Genomic DNA, 21,719 nt, shown 5'->3' on the forward strand with positions numbered 1-21,719 from the left:
TCGCTTCTGTTGTATATGTGTTGGCTCTGTTGCATCGATGGTCTTACAGCTTATACTTGGAATGGAAACCACTACAATTCCCAAGAGACGAAGAGAAAATACAGGGACTAGTATCAATGATATTTTACTAATTCTCTAAAAACACGTCTAGAAAACAAATCATCAAAATTACACCATCAATAAACTAAATGCACTCATTTATATACAGATTTTACATACATTTGATGATTAGTTAATTAACATCATAAAAATGAAAAGATACCCATGGTTACTTTGAAACATATACGAAGTTCACACAGAATAATTCCAAGAATATAATTGTCACACTTGATGAAAGTTCATACCTGTCACACTGAATGAAATTTATACTTAATTAGTACAAACATATTGACCTACAATAGTCTTACACTGGAAACCATAATCCTAATGTGGACATGCCACATTGATAATAAGAATTAACAGATTGAAATCATGAGTCAGTTGAAGCTAGACCACCATTGAAAACCTGGAAGCACTGGACGGCCGTTTCGTCCTAGTATGGGACTCCTCAGCAGTGCGCATCTCCGTCCAGTGCTTCCAGGTTTTCAATGGTGGTCTAGCTTCAACTGACTCATGATTTCAATCTGTGAAATTTCTAAAATCTCCACAAAACCCATTCTGATAATAAGAATTAAGTCATATAATGTTACGTTGAGTCAGAGAAAACGTGAATTTGCCTTCTTATTTTGACTTATCAAAAAGATTATACACTGGGTCAGTCAGAAATCGACCAAAAAACAAATGAACATGATTAGCCGACATATGAATTCTTAGGAATGAAACATACACTATCAGTGGCCCAATTTTCCAAGTATATCCACATGCTAATCAGGTAAATAAATAACTTTCATTCTGAGTTCTGTTCCTGGGAGGATAATGACTTCACACTACTGAAGAATTTCATATCTGAATAAAACAACTGGTCAATATTTTCTAAATTTTCACTGATTGTGTGATTGTCGTGTATGCTACATATGTTAACAGATATAAATTAGTATGTAACACCAGCAGAAGTGGGATGTATGGCAACAAAAGATTGAGAAGATCGAATTGAACAGAACAGGAATGTAAACAGTGAATAATTGTAATAATAACAGAATTCAAAGAATCATAAAGTATGTAAAGGACAACTCAAAGAAAGATGTTCAAATAATGTATTTAATGTATAGTTTTTAAGTTTTACGAAAGCATTGTATAATTTTGTACTAAACAATAAATTGGTTATTTCCACCAAGCTTTCGTTTACTGCATGACTATTGTTAATCCATTTGATAATAGTCGCCACAAACCTACTGTACTAAAGATATTTATCAATATTCATTCAATGATGATATTATAGTATGAATTGGAATAATTATCTATTATATACTTCGTTTTCTGTTTTCTTTTCTTTATTAACATCAATTCATTATTATCATGTAGACAAAGTTGAATTTATTTCATTCATTGCCTGGATTCTCTACAAAACTACCAATACCTGAATCACACGTATTTTTAGTTTGGATTTCAATAAGACCTGACCTAGTAAGTTCAGTAATAATATTACATATTGAGATTTTCTTTTAAGGAGATTTTCTTTAGAAAATGTTCAGCTAGACAACAATCAATAACTACAAGGAACATAATATCTGTTTTGTTATAGTATGGAACTTCTCAGTATTTCATACTCTTTCTTTAGTCAGGGATTGAGCTTATATTCTTCAGTGTTTGTAACAAGCGTATAATGTTTAGATTAATGAGTTAGAATCTAGTAGTCCTGATAAGTCTTTTACTTGAACGCCTAGATATTTACTTTATAACTATTTGTTATTCCTTGAAAATTTGCGACTAATACCCCAACCGTAAACAGGTGGAAAGTATGAATAAAGCTTTGCTTCAATGGCTAGGTTATGCACAAGAGTTAAGCGTCGCTTAAAGATCGTCCATAAATTATAGTCTTGTTATAAGTCTTTGACTATTTTCTGAAAAATTCTTCAAAAGCTAGGAATATGGTAAAAACACTTCGACTGATCAGCGTTTTTTTAAATGTTGAAGATTATTCTAGAGGACCAGTTTTAAAATGTTTTCCAGATGTTTTAAGGTCTCACGTATTCTTATAAATACGCTTAACTTTTGTAGGTGAGACTATAATTTATGGACAACCTTTAAGCGACTATAAAATGACCTTGAGAGTGTCTACCTACTTACTAAGGCTAAATGAGGGTTATATACCTGTGTGAGGAATTAGAATTATGATTTGCAGTTGCTAGTTAGGGTTAGGAATTAGATATAGGGTTTTCTTCACGAACTGACATCAGCTATAATGCCAAGACTCTATTTAGCCAAATGGATTAGTGAATTTCGCGCCAAAATCTAAGACCTGTTATCGTAAATCTGATTAGTTCTTCCATAAATTATAGTTTCGCCGTCTAAATTTCTAACTTGAATCAATTCATGAAATTATTTTAAATATACATGTTTCATACATCTATTACTGAAGACATAATAGGCGACTTAAATCAGCTAAGGCGAAACCTGTCTACTCAAAACATAATTCGTTGCAAATGTCAGTATAATTTAAAATATGCAGTGAATACTGTGAACACGGTGATAGACGTGTTAGTACGTGTTAGCACACTATCTTTGTCTGGCTATAAATATGGAGTCGCACTTGATCAAATACAGCTGACTCGCTCACCTTCTCCGCGTCACTCCGTTTTCTATTTCTCCAACGACATTCTTCGCTTCGCTCTCTCCTCTTCGTTTTCTCCATTTCGTTCCTTTGGTTGTCTGTCCAGATCAATTAGTGTACGAAATATAGATATTCAAAAATTCATTCTCATAGTTGACTTATTTTATTCTGTTCTTCTCTAACGTGAATTAGGTTGAGAATTATGTATGAGAGTAGCTGGGATATATATTTCGATAACTTCTTCGATAATATCATCATACCACAATAAGGTCATTTGACCCGTCCCTCATTCTCCTCTCCCCCAAGTAAAATTTTGAACTAACAATTAAGCTTCAGTTTTATGCACCATATTGGTGAATCGATTGTTATTTTTATTAAAATTTATCTGCATGTTATTTCATGTGTGTCTTTTATGTAGAATTTTAATGTATTTGCTAACAGTGTTATTCTTCTACTTAAATCCTACATTCATTTAACACTAGTTCCACATCATATCAAAAGTTTTCGTAAATCATATAATGGCTCAACACATTACAGTAAATAATAATAAAGAATATTCTAGTAGATCATTTGAAGCTGAAAAGCATTTACGTATCGATGAATTGTTTCAACCACAAATTATGAAAAGAGTACAGAGGTTTTATTCAAATGAAAATGACTTCTCATCTTCAGTTATTTATTGTGAGTTAAATGTTTTTTTTGTATTTATTATTGTCTGCTACAAGTCTAATCATTAGTTTTGAAATATACTATATTTTGTAAAATGGAGTAAATAACTACAACCTAATTTCCGTAACGCACTGATACCAACTGTAAAAGCAAAGTGAACCAACGATTAATGGAACTGCGGTTTCATTTGGCTATGCCGCCGATCAGGGATGATCTAAAATGATCGTGGATAGTTAAGTTAGCTTACCCGGTGTTCATCTTGTTGTGTTAATGAGGTATGGCAACTTGAACCGATGCATACATGTGTCTGGTCCTACGTTGTAGCTGACTGACTGACTAAAGTTAGCTTACAATCAGTCAAAAAATAAACCTCTATGGAAGAGCTATATGAAATGTAAAGCCTGAAAAATCAAACATTACTTACAATTTCAAAATACAGAGACACTCACAAGCTCCCTGGTTATTAGTATATACCATTGTGTTTGATTGAAAATACTTTTCAATTCTAGGTAATAAGCTTTAGACCTTCTGATACTTCACTTTCTCAAAATATCATTTCTGAATATTTCTATTGTAAATCCAGAGAATATGATGCAATTAGATTAAAAAGTTACTTACCCATTCTGCTTTAAGTTTCTTTCTTTGTTATATTTTCATTTTCTTAGCAGCGTTTCTAATTATTTCAACAAAATTTCCAATACCATTGATCAATAAAAACAAATGAAACAATGACACACTAAATATATTTTGATAGTACTAATTATGTTGCATTGTTCAAACTTGGATAACATTTTTCGGGTCTACAACGCTGGTTACAAGAGGGCTTCTAACTCAGTATATTATAAACACTATCACTTGTTTCAGAGTCAACTTGAGATGGGACAGATTCAGTCAGTCAGTCAGTCAGTAATAACGTAGAACTTCGTACGTACGTACATCAGTTCGAGTTGCCGTACCACATTAACACAGAGATGCGGTTGTCGATTCAAATCCCATAGTGGTAGAGGTAGTAAAAGTATAAGCAGTAATCGGAAAGATTAGGGTTTGAAGATGTTATTCAACGAGTATAATCCAGTGAAATAAATTTGGAAAGAGAAAAAGAAAAGGGACATGAAGGATACAGAAAATTAAAATTTGGGAGAATACAAAGAGTGGATGCACGTGCTCCATTGCGAACGATTTTGAGCCATGTCATTCAGGGTCTCTAACCATCGGTTGCTATCATCTCGCGGTCCCCAACCAGATGGTCTACACCTACCAACATGACTCAGTCCACTTGTCAGTGACCTCATGGATAGATTAATTTTGATAGACTTTTTGTTCTTGGAATGAAAAGCATAGGAAAACTGATCCATTACACATCTCTCTACACTTGTTCAATGTTGTTTCTTCGTCACAATCAAATAATACTATTCTTTGAAATAATCCAACATTTTAAAGACATTCAATAGTAGTGTTCTTATTAAGACTATAATCTATCAACGATTAACGTTCTATGACCCCAATTTCAAATCAAAACACTAACTGGTTTGATAGTATTGTTTGATCTAATCTGGTTGGTCGTGATGGGTGAAACTCATCAATTCTAATAGTAATAGATGTCACTAATAAAATAGAATGACAGTCACTTAATATTGATTGTTTAGATGGATATATAAAGTGAGTTAGCGGACTAATTATTTGTGACATAGTCAAGGCTATAATAAATTCAATATTATAACAAATGAAATGAGATTTGTTTTGCCAAACTGTATTTTGTTACTTTTGGTAAAGAATTTTGATAGATATGGTGAATATCGAACTATATTGTTTGGTGATGATATACTTTAATAGTTCAGTTCTTTTCTCACATTACACTTGTATGTATAAATTTTTGTACATTTCTTTCCACAGTAATCCTTCCAAACGAACTGAATGAATTCAAACGTAAAGATTTCTTTGCTCATGATAAATCTGGAAAAGTAGTTGTTTCAAATGGATTAATAAATACATTGAATAAGATGGCGATATATTCAAATAGAACTTTGTTTCCTATAGACTGTGCAAATACTACTGATATCTCCTACTGGTTATCAGTATGTGGTAAGTAATATAATAATTAAAAGATTAAACCCAAGTTAGTAGGCTGGGTGTTATAGATTGAAAAGATAATGAATGTTGAGAGTGGGATATTGTAGATCACCAGCGTAGATTATCTATATCGAATGATTAGGGACCTACTCGAGTTAGACGGGAATGGTATAACGAACCAGCTAACTTTGAAGTCACACATCGCAGTCAACATCTAACGTGAATTATCAAAGTACTATGGCTGCTTTGAAGACCGTATAACACAAAGGACGTTATTATGGAAATATATTGGTAAGAATGAGTACAGAGAACATAACGAGACCACCACCGCATGTGCCAGTCCATGGCACACCATTAACTGATGAGCGTTGGTTATCCTTGATCCTGACAGGGACCGATAATCTGTTCGATATTCAGTGACCCAACTGCCGGATGATGTGGCAAGGCCTCAGTGACATTTCACTGACCCTACAATACATTTCCGAGTGACCGATAGGCATTGTAATTGTCTTTAATATTTGAAATTCGATAACAATTTCCGGACATTGTGTGCATTCTAAACTACACCTGGAACCATCCTAAGGTTATGGCTAATCCCAAACCCGGGTATAGGAGAAGGGTTGGGTATAGGATTAATAGCCTAATCCAGTAATAAATGACCTTGCTAAAACACGTTAACGCAAATATTCATTTGCATTCTAACAAAGTAAACAGTATCTCTAAAAATGAACAAAATGTATAAGACTTTTCATTAAAATGCTGTTAATTTTGACAAAGTTTAACCTGAATAAAATGCATGTAATTCGACAGTAGAAATTAGAAATTTGAAGATAATAATGACTGTATTGTAAGTGTGATAATTTAGTAAATAAGAAATAATCCATAAGAAATGGTATAATATTTTGAGGAAATCTTTCCTAATTTACATCATTTCAAATTATTTAGCACAAAATACAGTGTTCTTGTTATATCTAGAAGGTTTTTCTTGATATACCGCGTATAACGTGAACACTAGAACGCCAGAACCCTTCCAAGTCGCAATGAGAAGACAGAAGACTAATGAAGGGAATATTATTCCTAGACAGTGTCAATTATAGTGCAAAATTGTCAGGTATTTATAATTTTTAGTAAGAACAAAATCATCATTACAGTCCACCAATCAGCATACAGGGGGTTATTAGCATTGTCCAATCGGGGAGCTACACGTAGGAATTCTAGAACATTCTTCCAAAAGGTGATTGGATGGAATATCTCCGGCTCCTTTTGAGCCTCCTACAACTTCCTCGAGTTCACCTGTGGTTCGTAGTCACAGTACTTATCTGGCAAATAAATTAACTTTAATAAAAAGACATGATGAATTGAGTAATTGTGAGATTATAATTTATGGACGACCATTGAGAAACACTAGACTGATCTTGAGAGTGTTCACCTAATAACTAGGACCAAATGAGTGTTATATACCTGTGTGCAGAATTAGAATTATGATTTACAATTGATGATTAAGGTTAGAAATTATATTTAGGGTTTTCATTACAAACTGACATCAGCTATAATGCCAAAATTTTATTAAACCAAATGGATGAGGGTAATTTGTGCCAAAATCCCAGACCTGTTATCTTATACTTGATTAGTTCGTCCATAAATTATAGTCTCGCCTAAGTAATTATTAGTATGATTGATTCACCTGTACAAAATGATAATTCATTAGCGAGAGTAATAACTCATTCATATGATTTTTAATGGAATTCATTACTAAACTATTTTGATTTTTCAGTTTCGATATAAATAAACCACTGGAGTTCAACCAGGTCTGTTGTGAGATAGTAAGTCACTGAAGACAGTGGTGGATGTGTCGCTCAATTTCGTGGATTAATTGAAGTTAGATATTAACACCGTTGGATGCCGGCTCAGTGGTCTAGTTGGTTAGGTGCCTGGTGTGAGACTGATAGGTCCTGGGTTCGAATCTCGCGGGGTGCGGGATCACGGATGCGCACTGCTGAGGAGTCCCACAATAGGACGAAACGGCCGTCCAGTGCTTCAGGGTTTTCCACGATGGTCTAGCTTCAACTGACTCATGATCCTAACCATTGAATTTACTGTGATATCCACAAAACCCATCTGATACTAAACTTAAATAAAACGTATTAAAAAGGAAACACATGAAGAGCATAGCATCAAAAAATCGATTTCTCTCCAGATCTATTTTGACACATTTATATTAGGATGATTTTATAAAAAAAAGACCATGTTCAAGCTCGTTTAAGAATGAATACAACTAGGAAATTTAGAAGCTGTACTGAGAATAATAAAATGATTACTGGTTAACACAAAAACTAGACACAAAGTTTACTTATCGACTAGTTCAAATCGACAGATAATGTAAATGATATCAAATCATTAACATTATTTGCTCAATTTCAGCTTTATTGGTAGTATTTGGTCAATACTGAAGCCTAGATAAATATGAAATCGGTCATCACTAAATGTTTGGTCACTGGAGGTATCTCGATCCTACAGAATGCCTTGGTAGGGCCGAGGGTGGAGAGAGTCCACCCTCCCTCTCAAAATGCTCTCACATAACCATGCGTATACAACTACTGTCCTACTCACAACCTTCTCGCAGTATTAATGTTGTTTACGAAATTGAGAGGACGAAAAGCTAATGTCCGGCGCTTTAACCGAGGTGGTGGATACGGAGGATCCACCTACGGGAGTTGGAAAACCCTGATTCCAAACCAATGGTGTACATGAGCTCTAGGATCCTGAGGAAACAAAAGGCGAATGAACCTATTGTCGGTTACCGTCTAGCATGAGACTGTATCTCCTGACATCTCTCCAGTGCCTTGTGAATCAGACTTTTAGGTCAAAGGCTCCAGGTGTGGCCCCCTAAGAAAACCACCTGCTTCGGCCAGGACACCCGGTTAGCATCACATCCCACACACAACTCAAGTGACTTGCATGGCGCATACGTATTCGGTGCTCCTTTGTACCAATATTTATGTGTTCAAATAAATAAATGAAATAAATGAATATCAGTAGCAATGCGAATAGCTTATTAGTAACATTTCAAACTGTGAAGCCTGATGACGTGAATCTAAATCCGACACGGTACATCAGTTTCTTGAAGATTGAATATAAAATTTCATGTCGAGTGTCAACTAGCATGAAACCTAGACCCAGGGTTTACTGGCGATTACATTTAACTATTTCACATAAAGTATGTATCACTGACAAAATTTATCATTACAATGTACCAAAGGATTCTAAAAATAGACTAGATAAGTCACTTGAGATTAGTGTTGTATTGATTTCGTTTTTATTAAGTTCCTATATGAATTAACCCTTCTTCACTTGCTTTATGTCCCGATATATATATAAATTTTGAATTATTATGTTTTCTGGTTAGCGGTTTTTTTTGGCGAGTTAGTTTTCTACAGGATGGAGTCGTTAAACCCATGTCCAACCCTCCTCCTTTATTCGAACCTGGGGCCGGCAAAAGCCCTGAAGGGGATCCAGGCGGGTTATTTAAATTTTACTGTCTCTTTAAAGATTTAACGTTGAGCATTGAAATATTTACACAAACATGTAAATATATTTTTATTGAATATAATTTTTTTCTTTATTTATTGAGGATCCAATACAAATATACTTCCATATCAAAGAGTTTTAATTGTTCTTCAAAATGTACACATTATTCACAAGAGAATGGATATACTATTAGATGAATTATTACAATATGGTCTTTATAATTTAAGGTATAAACAAATTTATCATTTACAGAATCAAGAAAAGCTTATATTAATCAATAAACTTGGAATATGTTTTGATATTATAATTGATTTCACATGTTGTACATCCGGAAAACAAATAGTATCCGTGTATAATAGATTACCGGGTAAGTTATAATTTATAATATTTAACAATTGAAATAGGAAAATCAAGGTTTGTAGGTATGATTGATTTCGAAGTGAGTTCTAGGAGGAACCCATCATTGTTAATATTAAAATTATAACAAGAATGAAATCAATATCACCGATGATAGTGGCATTGTCATTTTAATGAATTAAATTTTGGACGTATACGGTATAGGAATGTGATTTAATGATCTGAAATAATCGTAATCATCTAACGATGTGATCATTCTAGTTTCGATCCAGTTTAGGGTTGAAAGTGTACGTAAAAAGTATTTTAACAGTAGTTAGCTGCCATCAATTACGACCAATCATGCTTTCAGGACAGTTGTTTTCATTGCCTAACATATTTAATATATAAATACTTATTGAATTTTTGCAGACATAAGTTGTGGACCTTTTGATGAAAGCACCGTAGTTTATAGTTTGGAAGACTGATGTTGTTCTAACCCGATGAGAATAATGAATGGGAACTTTTGGGACCCATTTATGAACCAATACTAGACGGATATTTTTATCACATAATTGTTAAGTCACTAAACTATTCATATTTGTGTTCCTCTTATCATAAGCTTTATTCTCACCTATGAACTACTTTTATACTATTTATCATTCTTGAGTTATGCCCAGTCTATTAATTACTATCAATTACTATCTCCCACATTCACAGCCACATTTGGTTAGATCTTGTATAGATGTCATTTTCTCTTTAATGTTACGATGTGGCCTGTCTGGTTTGCATATAACCCCAGTATGTTTGAAATAAATGATTAATATTGCAGGAGCTGAGATTGGTGTTGTGGACTTGACAGGCAAGCAGGCTGGGTTAGTCAGGAAGCAGGAGTGATAAGGACTCTAGATTGCTCGTATGAGTTTTATGCGTCATTGATCCGATCGATAATTCACTGTTCTCTAATTGACAGTACCATCACGTTATACATTAACAGGCCACAAGTTATAACAGATGTATGACTAGTGACAATAAATTTAAGTGTCCACTGAACGTGGACAAATATATGAGTTCCTTTCTCACCATTGATTTCTACTCTGAATTTCACTAATTGTGACTGCTTTTAAATTGTATTGAATCAAGTATTGGCTAGTGTATATTCTGGTTCTCTTTATTTGGTCACGAATCTTATATCTGGTTTAATGGGATCCATTTTGTATATAGACTATTAATCAAGTTTCCCATTTTGTGGTAGCGAAATCCCAGTCACTGATTGGATTATCGTATTTTAATAATATTATCGTCAAAACGAGATATTATTTCCATTTGTCCATTATATCAAAGACATAATTAGCAGATTAAAATGTTTAAAACAGGGAATTGTATGACAGTGAATGTATTTTTGGAAAAAACAGTAGCCTGAAAGTTTCAGTAGGTCAACAGTTTCCCTTATATCTGTTTAGTGCTTATTAGTTTTTTTCTCCATATCTCTCTAGTTTAGTTGATATCAGTGGCTGTGAACGTGGGAGACTATAATCAATAAACTGAACATAGCTTAAGAACAGTAAATCGTACCAGAATAATCTATAAGTCAAAATGAAGCTTATAATAATGGGAATATAGATATGCATAATCTAATTACTGAATAGTTGTACCATAAGAATATGTAGATAACATTAGTCCATTAATAGGTCTCAGAAGTTACCCATCATCTAATCTTCGCTAGGATATAACAATCATCAAATTCGGCAACCATAGTTCTTCTTTTAAATTATTTAGGTTTTTGAGAGAGAAAAACTCAATCTATCTTCTTTTAAAGTAATAAATCATCGTTTCGTTTATTTCTGCCTAGGTTGGTTAAGATTAAAATGTCTACCGTTGTTATTCCAATATGAGAGTGATCAGTTGTTATTTACTACGAGTTCGTGGAAAGTGGTAAGAACATCAGTAATTGATGTAATTTTAGTATTGAGTAGTTAATATTTTAGTATGATAATTATGTATAGTTTTTGAAGCTTATAATCACCATTAACCTAAATCAGTTGGATAATTATTAAAATTCAAGGAGTGTTGAAAAATTGCTTTATTCGAGTTTGACAATTGTTCAGTTATGTGTACTTATAACCCCACATATATTAAAAGATAAAAAGATCAAGCTTTCTGGACAAGAGCGATCTTACGTATCTACTTAATCGGAACTCAGTGTTCAGCTATCTTAAGACTAATCTCTTCGCGATATATTTAGTAATATCAGTGCATTTCTGTTTGACTATGGAGTTGATTAGCTCTACCGGTTATGGTTTACTACTCGATATGTTCATTGCTCTTTGATTTTCAGTAGTTTCAGTTTGGAATCGAAATTACTTGTGGAATATTTCCACATTTGTACATATACTAGTAATTAGCTTTGAAATAGTCTAACTAAAGTTTAAATATATAAATTTAAGTAGACTAATATACGAATATGTAAGGTATATTAGCACTATAAGTACGAAAAGTTTGTAAGTTAATTGGTCTCATAAAGAGATTCATGAAAGTACGTCATCGGGACCGCACTTATGACTAAATGTATTGGTAACATGACATGGTGATAGCACAATAAATCCCGTAGATTGCTACAAAATGAATAAAGTAAAGATGGAATATTAGCCTACTACAACTATTGAGGGCTCGACGAGAGAAAAACTAAATGAACAATCCTAATTTCACGTAATGGTTTGTCGAATAAGAGGACAAAGATGAGCTTTTACAGGATATATACTACTTCGAGAAAATGTAAATACTATTACACAACAGGTCTTGTACACAAAATGAATAGACGATTTAGACTAATAAATAATACAGTGACAATTTAAGATAGAGTAAGGATAGGAGAGAACAGAATATGTCATACGTGTCCATTATAGTGTCCTGATGCGAACGAAACTGGAAATTCGGCTACTTAAATCAGATCCTTGAATATTTCAAATGATGTCACAATTATAGCTGAGGGAAGAACAAAGTCTAGATTTCCATGTGCTTTAGTTGAGTTGTAATGTGTTAACGAATTACCTATCTTAGATTTTGATGGTATTTCTCATGTTTTGAGATTACTGACTGATGTAAGTTATACCAACATTGACAACTCAAAAACACCGAATGACCAGGTTTTTCCATTATGGGACTCTTCAGCAGTGCTCATTTTCGTCCCTATCACGGTAATCGAACCCAACACCTACAGATCTCCCGTGCGAACACCTAATCTCCAGACAGCTGAGTCGGAACCAAATGGTGTACATTTTTGTCCTTCAGCAATTCGAAATATTGCACGACCATCTTCCATTGTCATCTATGGTTACCTTCCTCACACTCGACACGATTTAGATCCTTATTAAAACATTCGTGAGGCCAAAATTATCATCTGTTAACGTTATTGTACTATTGGGACACTAAAAATATATTACTTATTCATAACAATCTACCTAATCCTCAGCTTATTTGAATTTTTTATTCAGATCATGAACCGACTGATGTTAAACCACCGTTGGAAACCTGGAAGCACTGGACAGCCGTTTCGTCCTATTGTTGGACTCCTCAGCAGTGCGCATCTACGATCTCGCCAGCGAGATTCAAACCCAGGGCCTTCACCCTTGTGCACGAACGCCTAGCCAGATGCGCACTGCTGAAGAGTCCCACAATAGAACGAAACGGCCGTCCAGTGCTTCCAGGTTTCCAACGGTGGTTTGACATCAATCGGTTCATGATCTTAATCAAAAACTTAATAATCTCCACAACTCCCATACTGATTATTTGAAATTATCAAGTCAAACTGTAATAATGACACCTACAAGCCCATTAACAGTAGTATTGTTATTTATACGTAATTGGTTTTACTACTTTACAACTCAGACCTCATTGGTAAATAAAAAAGAAAAGCCGATTTGCTATCCACAGGAAAATGTCAATGACTCTATAAACGAAGAAAATTCACAGTTGTGTTTAGAAGAGACTGATGGATTATATGAGAAAATTGAATCTGTGTAAGTTACCAAAATCTCTTCATATTTCCAAGAAGACTAATGTGTTCATATGTTGAATATTTCTCGTGCCATGTTTACATGAGATATTCAAAAGAAGCATTCATACATTTTATATTACCCTGTAATGAGAAACGAAATCAAATTTAAAGTGTTCTGTATTAACTTCCCTTCTTAACATTCATCATATGCTCACAAGTAACTGGTTTTGAGATGAGTTCTTTAGGTCTTAATGAAATATCACACATTCAACTATGTCGGTATTAGGGCAATTATCAATCAGTCGTATTGAACCAAGTTGCACTGTATTATGTATCGCTCGAAAGCTGGATATTTTGAACAGTACATTCCTTATCAAGAGTTTAAAGATAACAATATTGGAATGTTGTATGTTCAATTCCTAGGGGGTCTTGGATATGCACTGTTAAGATGTTTTATGCTAGAACGAGAGAGTAGTTCAATTCTCTGGTTTTCAGTAGTTCTCCATTTCATATCAATTCATGAAGAAATCTAATTTTCAATTAAACGAATCATTAAAAGCTTTTCAAACCAAGCATCCATGTTCGATTCTTTGTTGGCAGTGATTTCTGTAGAAGTCATATATATATATAGTTTTTGATGTATTCACTATAAGATGGTGGAATTTATACCAGAAAGCTTATGAAACATGAATCCATTAGTTTAATTCCTATATAAAATGTCGTTGACTATGATTTCTCGATCATTATCGGAATTTTCGTTGATAAAATCTGTTGATTAGAAAGTCCAGATTTCTGCAGCCAGGCTTAATGAGTTGTAAGATAAGTTAATTATAATTTCATGCTCATCTTTTACATGATAATCGTGAACAATATTCGGTAGTTGAGACGGAACTGGTATCTATATGATAGTCAGGTTTTATAGCTTATTTCACATCTCAAAAATCATTGGTCGGAATTTATTTTTGGTTAAGCTCTTTTCATCTTAAATACATCACCTATATGGATAAAACTGATAAAATTTATGAAGAATCAGAAGTTTTGAGTAAGTCATAATCTAATACACTCTCCATTTCTTCTGTTTATCTTTACAAAATGTCAAATAATATCAATATATTTCACACATACAAGATGAGTAATATGTATTTGAATACCACCATCTCAATACTTTTCTTTGTCTAATTTTGCAAAGATCTAATAATCAGTGCATAAATCAGTGATAAATGAAAAGTTCTTAACAAACGATTGATATATCTACTGAATGTCTCAAAGGAATATATAAGAAGATTCTTTTCTTTCATTGAGTTGAACATTGTTGTCTGGTGACATAAAACCTTTGGTAAAAATTAAGCAAATACTGTGATTTTCTTCAAAATTAAGTCATAATTTCCTATACATATTGGGTAATCGGAGTCAATCGACAAGATATCTGAGATTTAAATTTCATGTTAATCTCAGTGAAACTGATATTCTTTTAAACTTACATCACCATGTACCCATCATCAAAAGTGTCAGTCTTGTAGATAGACCCACGTAGTTAATCTTAATTGACAGGAATTATCTCTACTTATTTCAAACCATCTAATACCAAAAAAATCACACTTTAATTCGAGTCATTTGGATTAATTACCACATTGAGCCTTTGTCGCGACAGATAGATAGATAATTCAATCAATACCACTGATTACACAATAAAAATATGGGTTGTTACCGATTGATCAGTCTGTATCTATTTATTCATGTAACAATAATGTCTATTTTATGTTTCTTGTTTTGTCAGCAAACTTTACGAATGTATATACAACAAACAAGACATGGATAAACGAAAACAATCGATAGATACAGTTTGGGCTACGATTGAGAAAGAATTAATGTGAGAATACGAAAAATAATCTTTAAGAGCTTATTCTATGTTACTATACTTTGGAAATTATTTTAAACCTTTAAAATTAGTATAATTCCTTCAATATCATGATAGAAGAATTTTAGTTTACATAACGCACTAACTTTAGCTAGATAGTTATTGAATTATTTATTTATTTATTTAAATACATAAACATTGGTACAAGGAGGTACCAAACAGTTATGCGCCACATAAATCACTCGATTTGTGTGAGGGCTGTGATACTCCCCGGGTTCCCGGACAAAAGCAGGTGGTTTTCTTAGGGGGCCACACCCCGAGCCTTGGACCTAAAGGTCTGACACACAAGTTAGTGGAGCATCGTGAGGAGATGCAGTTCCATGGTGGCCGATGACCAACAACTGGTTCATACACCATTTGTTTCCCCAGGATACTGGAGCCCATGTGCACCATTGGTTTGGAATCCGGTTAAAGCGCCGGATATTCGCTTTTCGTCCTCCCATTTTCGTAAACAACACCCCTGCCACGAGAAGGCAGTGAGTAGGACTTCCCTGGCAGAGGCTGTATACGCGTGGCCATGTGAGAGCATTTCGAGAGGGAGGGCGGGCCCACTCCACTCTCGGTCATACCAGGGCATTTGGGGGCAGATAGTTATTGAAAAGTGAAAAAGTAAAAAAGACTGGTTAGAAGAAGTTCTTTCATCCTAGTATAGATAGTTATTGAAAAGTAAAAAGGACTGGTTAAACGAAGTTTTTTCATCCTAGTACAGGACTCTTTAACAATGATCAACCATCATCCAAATAGAGGTCATATGTAAAACCTTCGTTCAGGTCTCACAGTTTGTGCTTAACTTTCAGATCGTTGAATTGACATCCAATGATTTATATCTCCAATTAACACACGATTTTGTGAAATCATTATCCGTTTGGCTTGACGAAATCTTTCTCAAAGTTGGCATAGCTGAACTCTACTAGTTACAGCTGTTCATCAAAATTCGGAAGTCATCTCTGAAAGTTGGCCATTAGTAACGACGTGATTATTACTAATAAAGGGGATTTTGCAAAGATTGTTGAGTTTTGTAATTTACATAAAGGACCGACTCTAGGAAAACAGTATCAACCATACATAAGTTTATATAAAAAATTACTATTGTTTGTTATTGAATTAATATCTACAGAGTAATAATTACTTAGTAAACACTTTTAACGAAATATTCATGGTGAAAAATAGTAGTATATGCCTGAATTAGTAGTACATTACACTAAGTTTCTTTATATTGTAGCTAAACGTTAGATAATTGAAGGCGTTTAACAAGAAGCCCTGAATTTTAACTACATCACTAAAGGTGTAACTATAATCTTCAAGAAGATGATGCTCACCTATAAGATTTAAATCGGTATCTCATTCAGAGAGATGATATTATCAACACACTATAACATTGAGCTTGATGATAGATCTTAATTTTTTTTACTGAAAACTCGTGAGTAAATAACGCAGTTAACCGACATAGTGTAATGGTTGAGATAAATTCGAAAAGGTGAAACAATATGGTATTAGTTGAACAGGAGAAATGTAATATACTACTGAAATTAAAACATATTGCATGGTAGTTGTTTCTGAGCACATTTAAACTATACTTTTTGTATTATTTACATGATATCATGGTGATGTTCAATACATTTTTAAAGGGGAGATCATATTTTGCATAGTCATATTTAAACAAAATTATAAAATCCTTGATATGGATATACAATCATTTCAATGAAATGAACCTTCTACTTAATTGACTGAATATAATATTATAGATTCTTGAAAATTTGTATATACTTTGTTGAAAACTCATTATCATCACTAAACTTGATGCGTATTACTAAACAATTTCGTCTGATTTTTATATTGAATAATCTAGTTAGGTGGTGTTCATTAAAAGCACCAATAAAACCATCTTGATTTATAAATATTAATTAAATAGTTAATAGTAGTATGGTGTATGCTACTTATGTCGATATAAGCAGTATATAACAGTAGTCAGAAATGGAATGCGTGGTAACAGAAGGTTGAGAAGATCGGATCGAATAGAACAGGAATAGAGAGTAATTGTTGTGACAATCGAAAAACGATGAAGTTTGAGATAGTTGGTGAAAGATTTGTAAATGAATGGTTGAATATATGGTTTTCATATTTTATCAATAGAACGTTGTAATTCTGTATTAGAGATACATTTGATTGTCCCCACCTAAATCTTCGTTTATTACAGTAAGATAGGTGTATTTTTATGTCCTAGAATTGTAAGTAATAGTACGTACATTGATAAAATTGTACATACATTTTTAAAATAAAAAATGAATCAATCTTATATTGTTTGTTACTTTTATTCATATCGGTGTTAGGATACTTGAAACAACCTTCAAAGAATTGGAATCACGTTATTTATCATCATCATCATTGTCCATTAAAAATACTTCACCTATATTTTTGTTGACAACTCAGTATTACGCATATTTACGATCTATAAAATATTATCATCATTATGCCAGAAAATATCCATCAAACAATTACAAATTATTTATATGGTTAAAACATCAATTATTAATTGCAAAACACTTTTATCAATTAATGAATTCATGGGATATAAAGAAATTAATTGGTTTAACATTACCAGCTTCAATTATTGTTAATCCTAAATCATTATTTGATTGGATTCTATATTCCACATTAAATAATTCAATGGAACAATATCATATAATATCTACTGTAAGTTATGAGAAAAGTAACATCATTTACGGTAACTTTCTTTTTAGATCAAGGTTAATAACACTCCTTAAAAGAGTAAACTAACATAGAGATTAACCATCGTATAGAATAAGTAGAATATTATCTCAAGTTGATAGATGATATGTAGTGAATAGTTTTTCATCCACGGCATTGAGTTTAATTACATATAATCTATGAACCATAATGTGGTAAATATTAAAAGATTAATATTTGTAGGTTGCATTCATTATAGATTAATTTCTGTCGAGGTACCATTGAAAACTTAAGGTGACTAGGAATCTGTTTGTTTTTCAGTACAAGACTCACAACCGGATTGAGGATTGGACCCAGGAGTCTTATGCTAAATAGTTTGTCACTGGGTCGATCTCCACTTGTATAAACTTACTTTCAACTAGTTTAAGATATAGCTTAACGATCATCTGATACCACTAATCACAATTGTTTCATTCACGATATATTTGAACTCCATCAGTCACTATTTCTAAATGGAATTTTAAAAGCGTTTTAAGTGAAGTAACTAGTGAGCTAACTATTTTAGTTCAGTTAAGCTTGTGCAGATCAGTTTGACCTACGGGTTATATTTATCGTTTGTGCAGTCCCCTTGTGGGGTTGTGGATAAACAATGTTGAAGAGTCACATAGTGAGACGAAACACCTTTCCAGTGATTCCTGGTTTTCAATGATACCTCACTTGAGATTAATCTGTGGCAGATAAAACCTACATATTAAAGCCATCTCTACAAAATTCTTTGAACTAGACTATTATTTGTGTTTAACCAATACAGATATGTTATATTGCTGTTATTCAAAATAGATTAGATATTACATGGGCATCAGAAGAAAAGTCACACAAAATAGTTTAACAGAATTATACAGACAGCAATCCAGAAAAAAATTAACTCGAATGAGTTTTATTCGCAATACTCTTTCTAGTCATACCTGAAATCAAAGCATAGCCTATAAAACTTAATTCATGGAGTTGAGATGCACATACCAATTGTCAATGATTCCAAGACATAATATCCTAAACAGGCCACTAAGTTACTTCATCTTAAACAAAGCAAGAACGACAATATTTCCAGAATAAGCTAAATTCATTGTATTGCACAGATTTCTGTTCAGATACATACAAACTAATTTAATTATTTCCGATTATCATAACAATCCAAATACCTAATGAAACAAAATGAATAAAGGGCTACTTAAATACATAATCTAATGTATTAAAATGATTTTATACGCTGACCTATATCATATTCATGTAGAGATAGAATACCAGTTGAATATTCATATGTTCTACACTTGTCAGCATTAGAAGATAGTATTCTTTGCTATAACATAAACGTTGTAACTGCTCTCAAGAAAATCCGCAATCATACACAACAAATCATATTTGTATGTGAAACAGTAAATTGTTAGAATATGACTATATAGCAAATACGAATTAATCGTCTTATAATAGTCCGATATTCTTACTTCAGAATAATGTATTCACACCTTTAGGCTATTTGCCTTCGTTTATTTATGTTAAGGGACAGATTTTTTAGCAGTATTAACCCTGATGAGTTCCATATAAAGACGAAACAGATGTTTAGTGTCTAACTCACGTCAATTCGTGATCTCAATAGTATCAAGCGTTGTTGTAAGAAATAAAATGTTTTCAAACAATTCCTACCTATTTTTCGTTCTAATTAACTGACTAGTACTTGCTATCACTTAACACTTTAACAACAAAACTGTACAAAGTTGATAATAAAATGAAACTATAGCCACCCCTATATATATATATATATATATATATATATATATATATACACCCTTATATGTATTCTTCCTGTCATAATCATTCCTTAGATTCGAAAGCCAGGAGACAAAGAAATATTTAAAAATGGATTAATTATCACTTCTATTCGTTTAATAATTCATAGAAATACTAAAAAGCGTATTCATAATCAAACGGAGTATAATTTAAGTAGTCTATTAAAAATTACTAAAGTAATTAGTTTACAATTAACAACTGTATCTAATGAAATATTTAACAAAATGAATTATATCAATGCTAAATGGATTAAATCATGGCCTCCTAATAAAGATGAAATATGTCCAAAACTACCTATATTATTAACAAATTATAATGAATTATCAAAGATTTACATTATAACTGATTACAATTTGTAAACTTTTGATTAGATAATATTAATAAACCTTTTTTTAAATATATTTCCTTACAGTGTGTTTTTAATTCCTTTCTAGTATAGTTCTTGGGTAAGAATAAGTTAATAGTGCTTATTTATGTAGTTTTTAGTTGATTCTATAGAATATACAGGACAGAAAAATGAGAATGATCAATCTCGTACTATCGACTCACTTCCACATCCAAATAATATTGAGTCTGACTGATTACATATAGTCTGTCTAATAAATACGTGAACTACTGGGATAACAGGTCAATATTAAAGATTACTGAAACTTGAAAAACCCTCAGGAAACGTATGACATCTCCTATGTTGGAAATATCGAAAGCGTATGGTTTCCTATACTTTATGATTGACAATTCACTATCCGGACGATTATTGATTAATCGAATTTAGAACGATAAGATGATAACATCGACATAGCTGACGAAGTCGATTTCTAGGGACTTCTATGAATTTTTCGAACAATGGGAAAGGAAATGAGACTAATTTATTGCCACAAATAAATCAATCCCCATTCAAGTTGATCTGTGCTTCGTGATTTTGCCCTTCACATTACATCGGAATTCAAAAGTATGAGCCTAATATTTTTGTCTATAAAACGTTTATATAAACTCCCATTTTATTCCATTCAATTAATATGGTCTCCTTATGTGTTACACTTACGTAATCAGCTGTCAATAACAAACTAATAAACTAATTTTCTCATTCACTGCATCTCAACATTGTCAGTGTGAGGTTGTGGAGATCGTAGAACTTCATAGTTTAACTCACATATCAACCTAGGCTGGACTACCACTGAAAGCCTGAAAGTGCAGAAAAGCCGTCTCATCCTTGTATGGAACTTCTCAGCGGTGTCTATCCATGTCCCCGAACGCAGAGAGCGGACCCAAGACCTCCGACCTAGTGAGAAGCCGAGACCAGTGGAGCTTAACCATGTCGGTTGTGAGGCAACTACCCACCGAGAACAATGAAAGATCGTACAATAACGCGGGTTGAATTTAGAGGTTGGGCGTTCGCGCGCGGCCCTGGGCTCGATCCCCATGTGCGAGGATGTAGATCCGCACTGCTGTGGGGTCCCATGCTAGAAAGAAACGAACACCATAGCTCCATGTTTTTAATGGAGGTCTAACTAACATGGCTTCATGATTTCACTGAAGCGATAATTCTGTTGGTCACTATCTTTGTAAAAACATTTCGTCGATTTGGACATGTTTTATGAATGCCATCCCAGAGACTGATGTATTTCACATTGTTTGCTGATTCTGCAACTACGTCGAAAGGGCAGAGGTGGTCACCTTGACGATATAGCACCGGAGTACTAGGAGTAACTGTTTAGGATTAGGATCTATCAGTCCGTCACGACTCCCCAGTCGAGGTCCAATCTTAGTGGCTGGAAACGTTATCAGTCATGGCTCAAAACGAAAGTCAATGATTCTTTTATGGTTTTCTATTGCATCATTTTTACCTAGTTTTTTACTGTATTAGGATTTTCATGTAATGAAATAACTAAGAAAAACCTTCCAGTTCACCAGAAATGGGTCAACAATTCAGTGTTACTATTCCGTTAAATGTTAATTAACAA

General features: G+C 33.2%; 1 protein-coding gene across 1 annotated transcript in view; it reads left to right on the forward strand.

The window, feature by feature from the left end:
- The window catches only part of CCDC88B_1 (heavy chain), a gene marked incomplete at its 5' end in the record, with an annotated part of 52,625 nt that extends 32,475 nt beyond the window's left edge, over positions 1–20,150 (forward strand). Inside the window, 9 exons of the mRNA XM_051218387.1 lie at positions 1,462–1,563; positions 3,193–3,391; positions 5,273–5,461; positions 9,081–9,344; positions 11,163–11,245; positions 13,199–13,329; positions 15,085–15,177; positions 17,556–17,919; positions 19,794–20,150. Of these exons, the coding sequence (XP_051073126.1) occupies positions 1,462–1,563; positions 3,193–3,391; positions 5,273–5,461; positions 9,081–9,344; positions 11,163–11,245; positions 13,199–13,329; positions 15,085–15,177; positions 17,556–17,919; positions 19,794–20,117 (1,749 nt within the window). The 3' untranslated portion in view covers positions 20,118–20,150. The remainder of the gene's footprint in view (positions 1–1,461; positions 1,564–3,192; positions 3,392–5,272; positions 5,462–9,080; positions 9,345–11,162; positions 11,246–13,198; positions 13,330–15,084; positions 15,178–17,555; positions 17,920–19,793) is intronic.
- Positions 20,151–21,719: the final 1,569 nt, after the last annotated feature.

Source organism: Schistosoma haematobium, chromosome 1, assembly GCF_000699445.3.
Source record: "Schistosoma haematobium chromosome 1, whole genome shotgun sequence".
Taxonomy (NCBI): domain Eukaryota; kingdom Metazoa; phylum Platyhelminthes; class Trematoda; order Strigeidida; family Schistosomatidae; genus Schistosoma; species Schistosoma haematobium.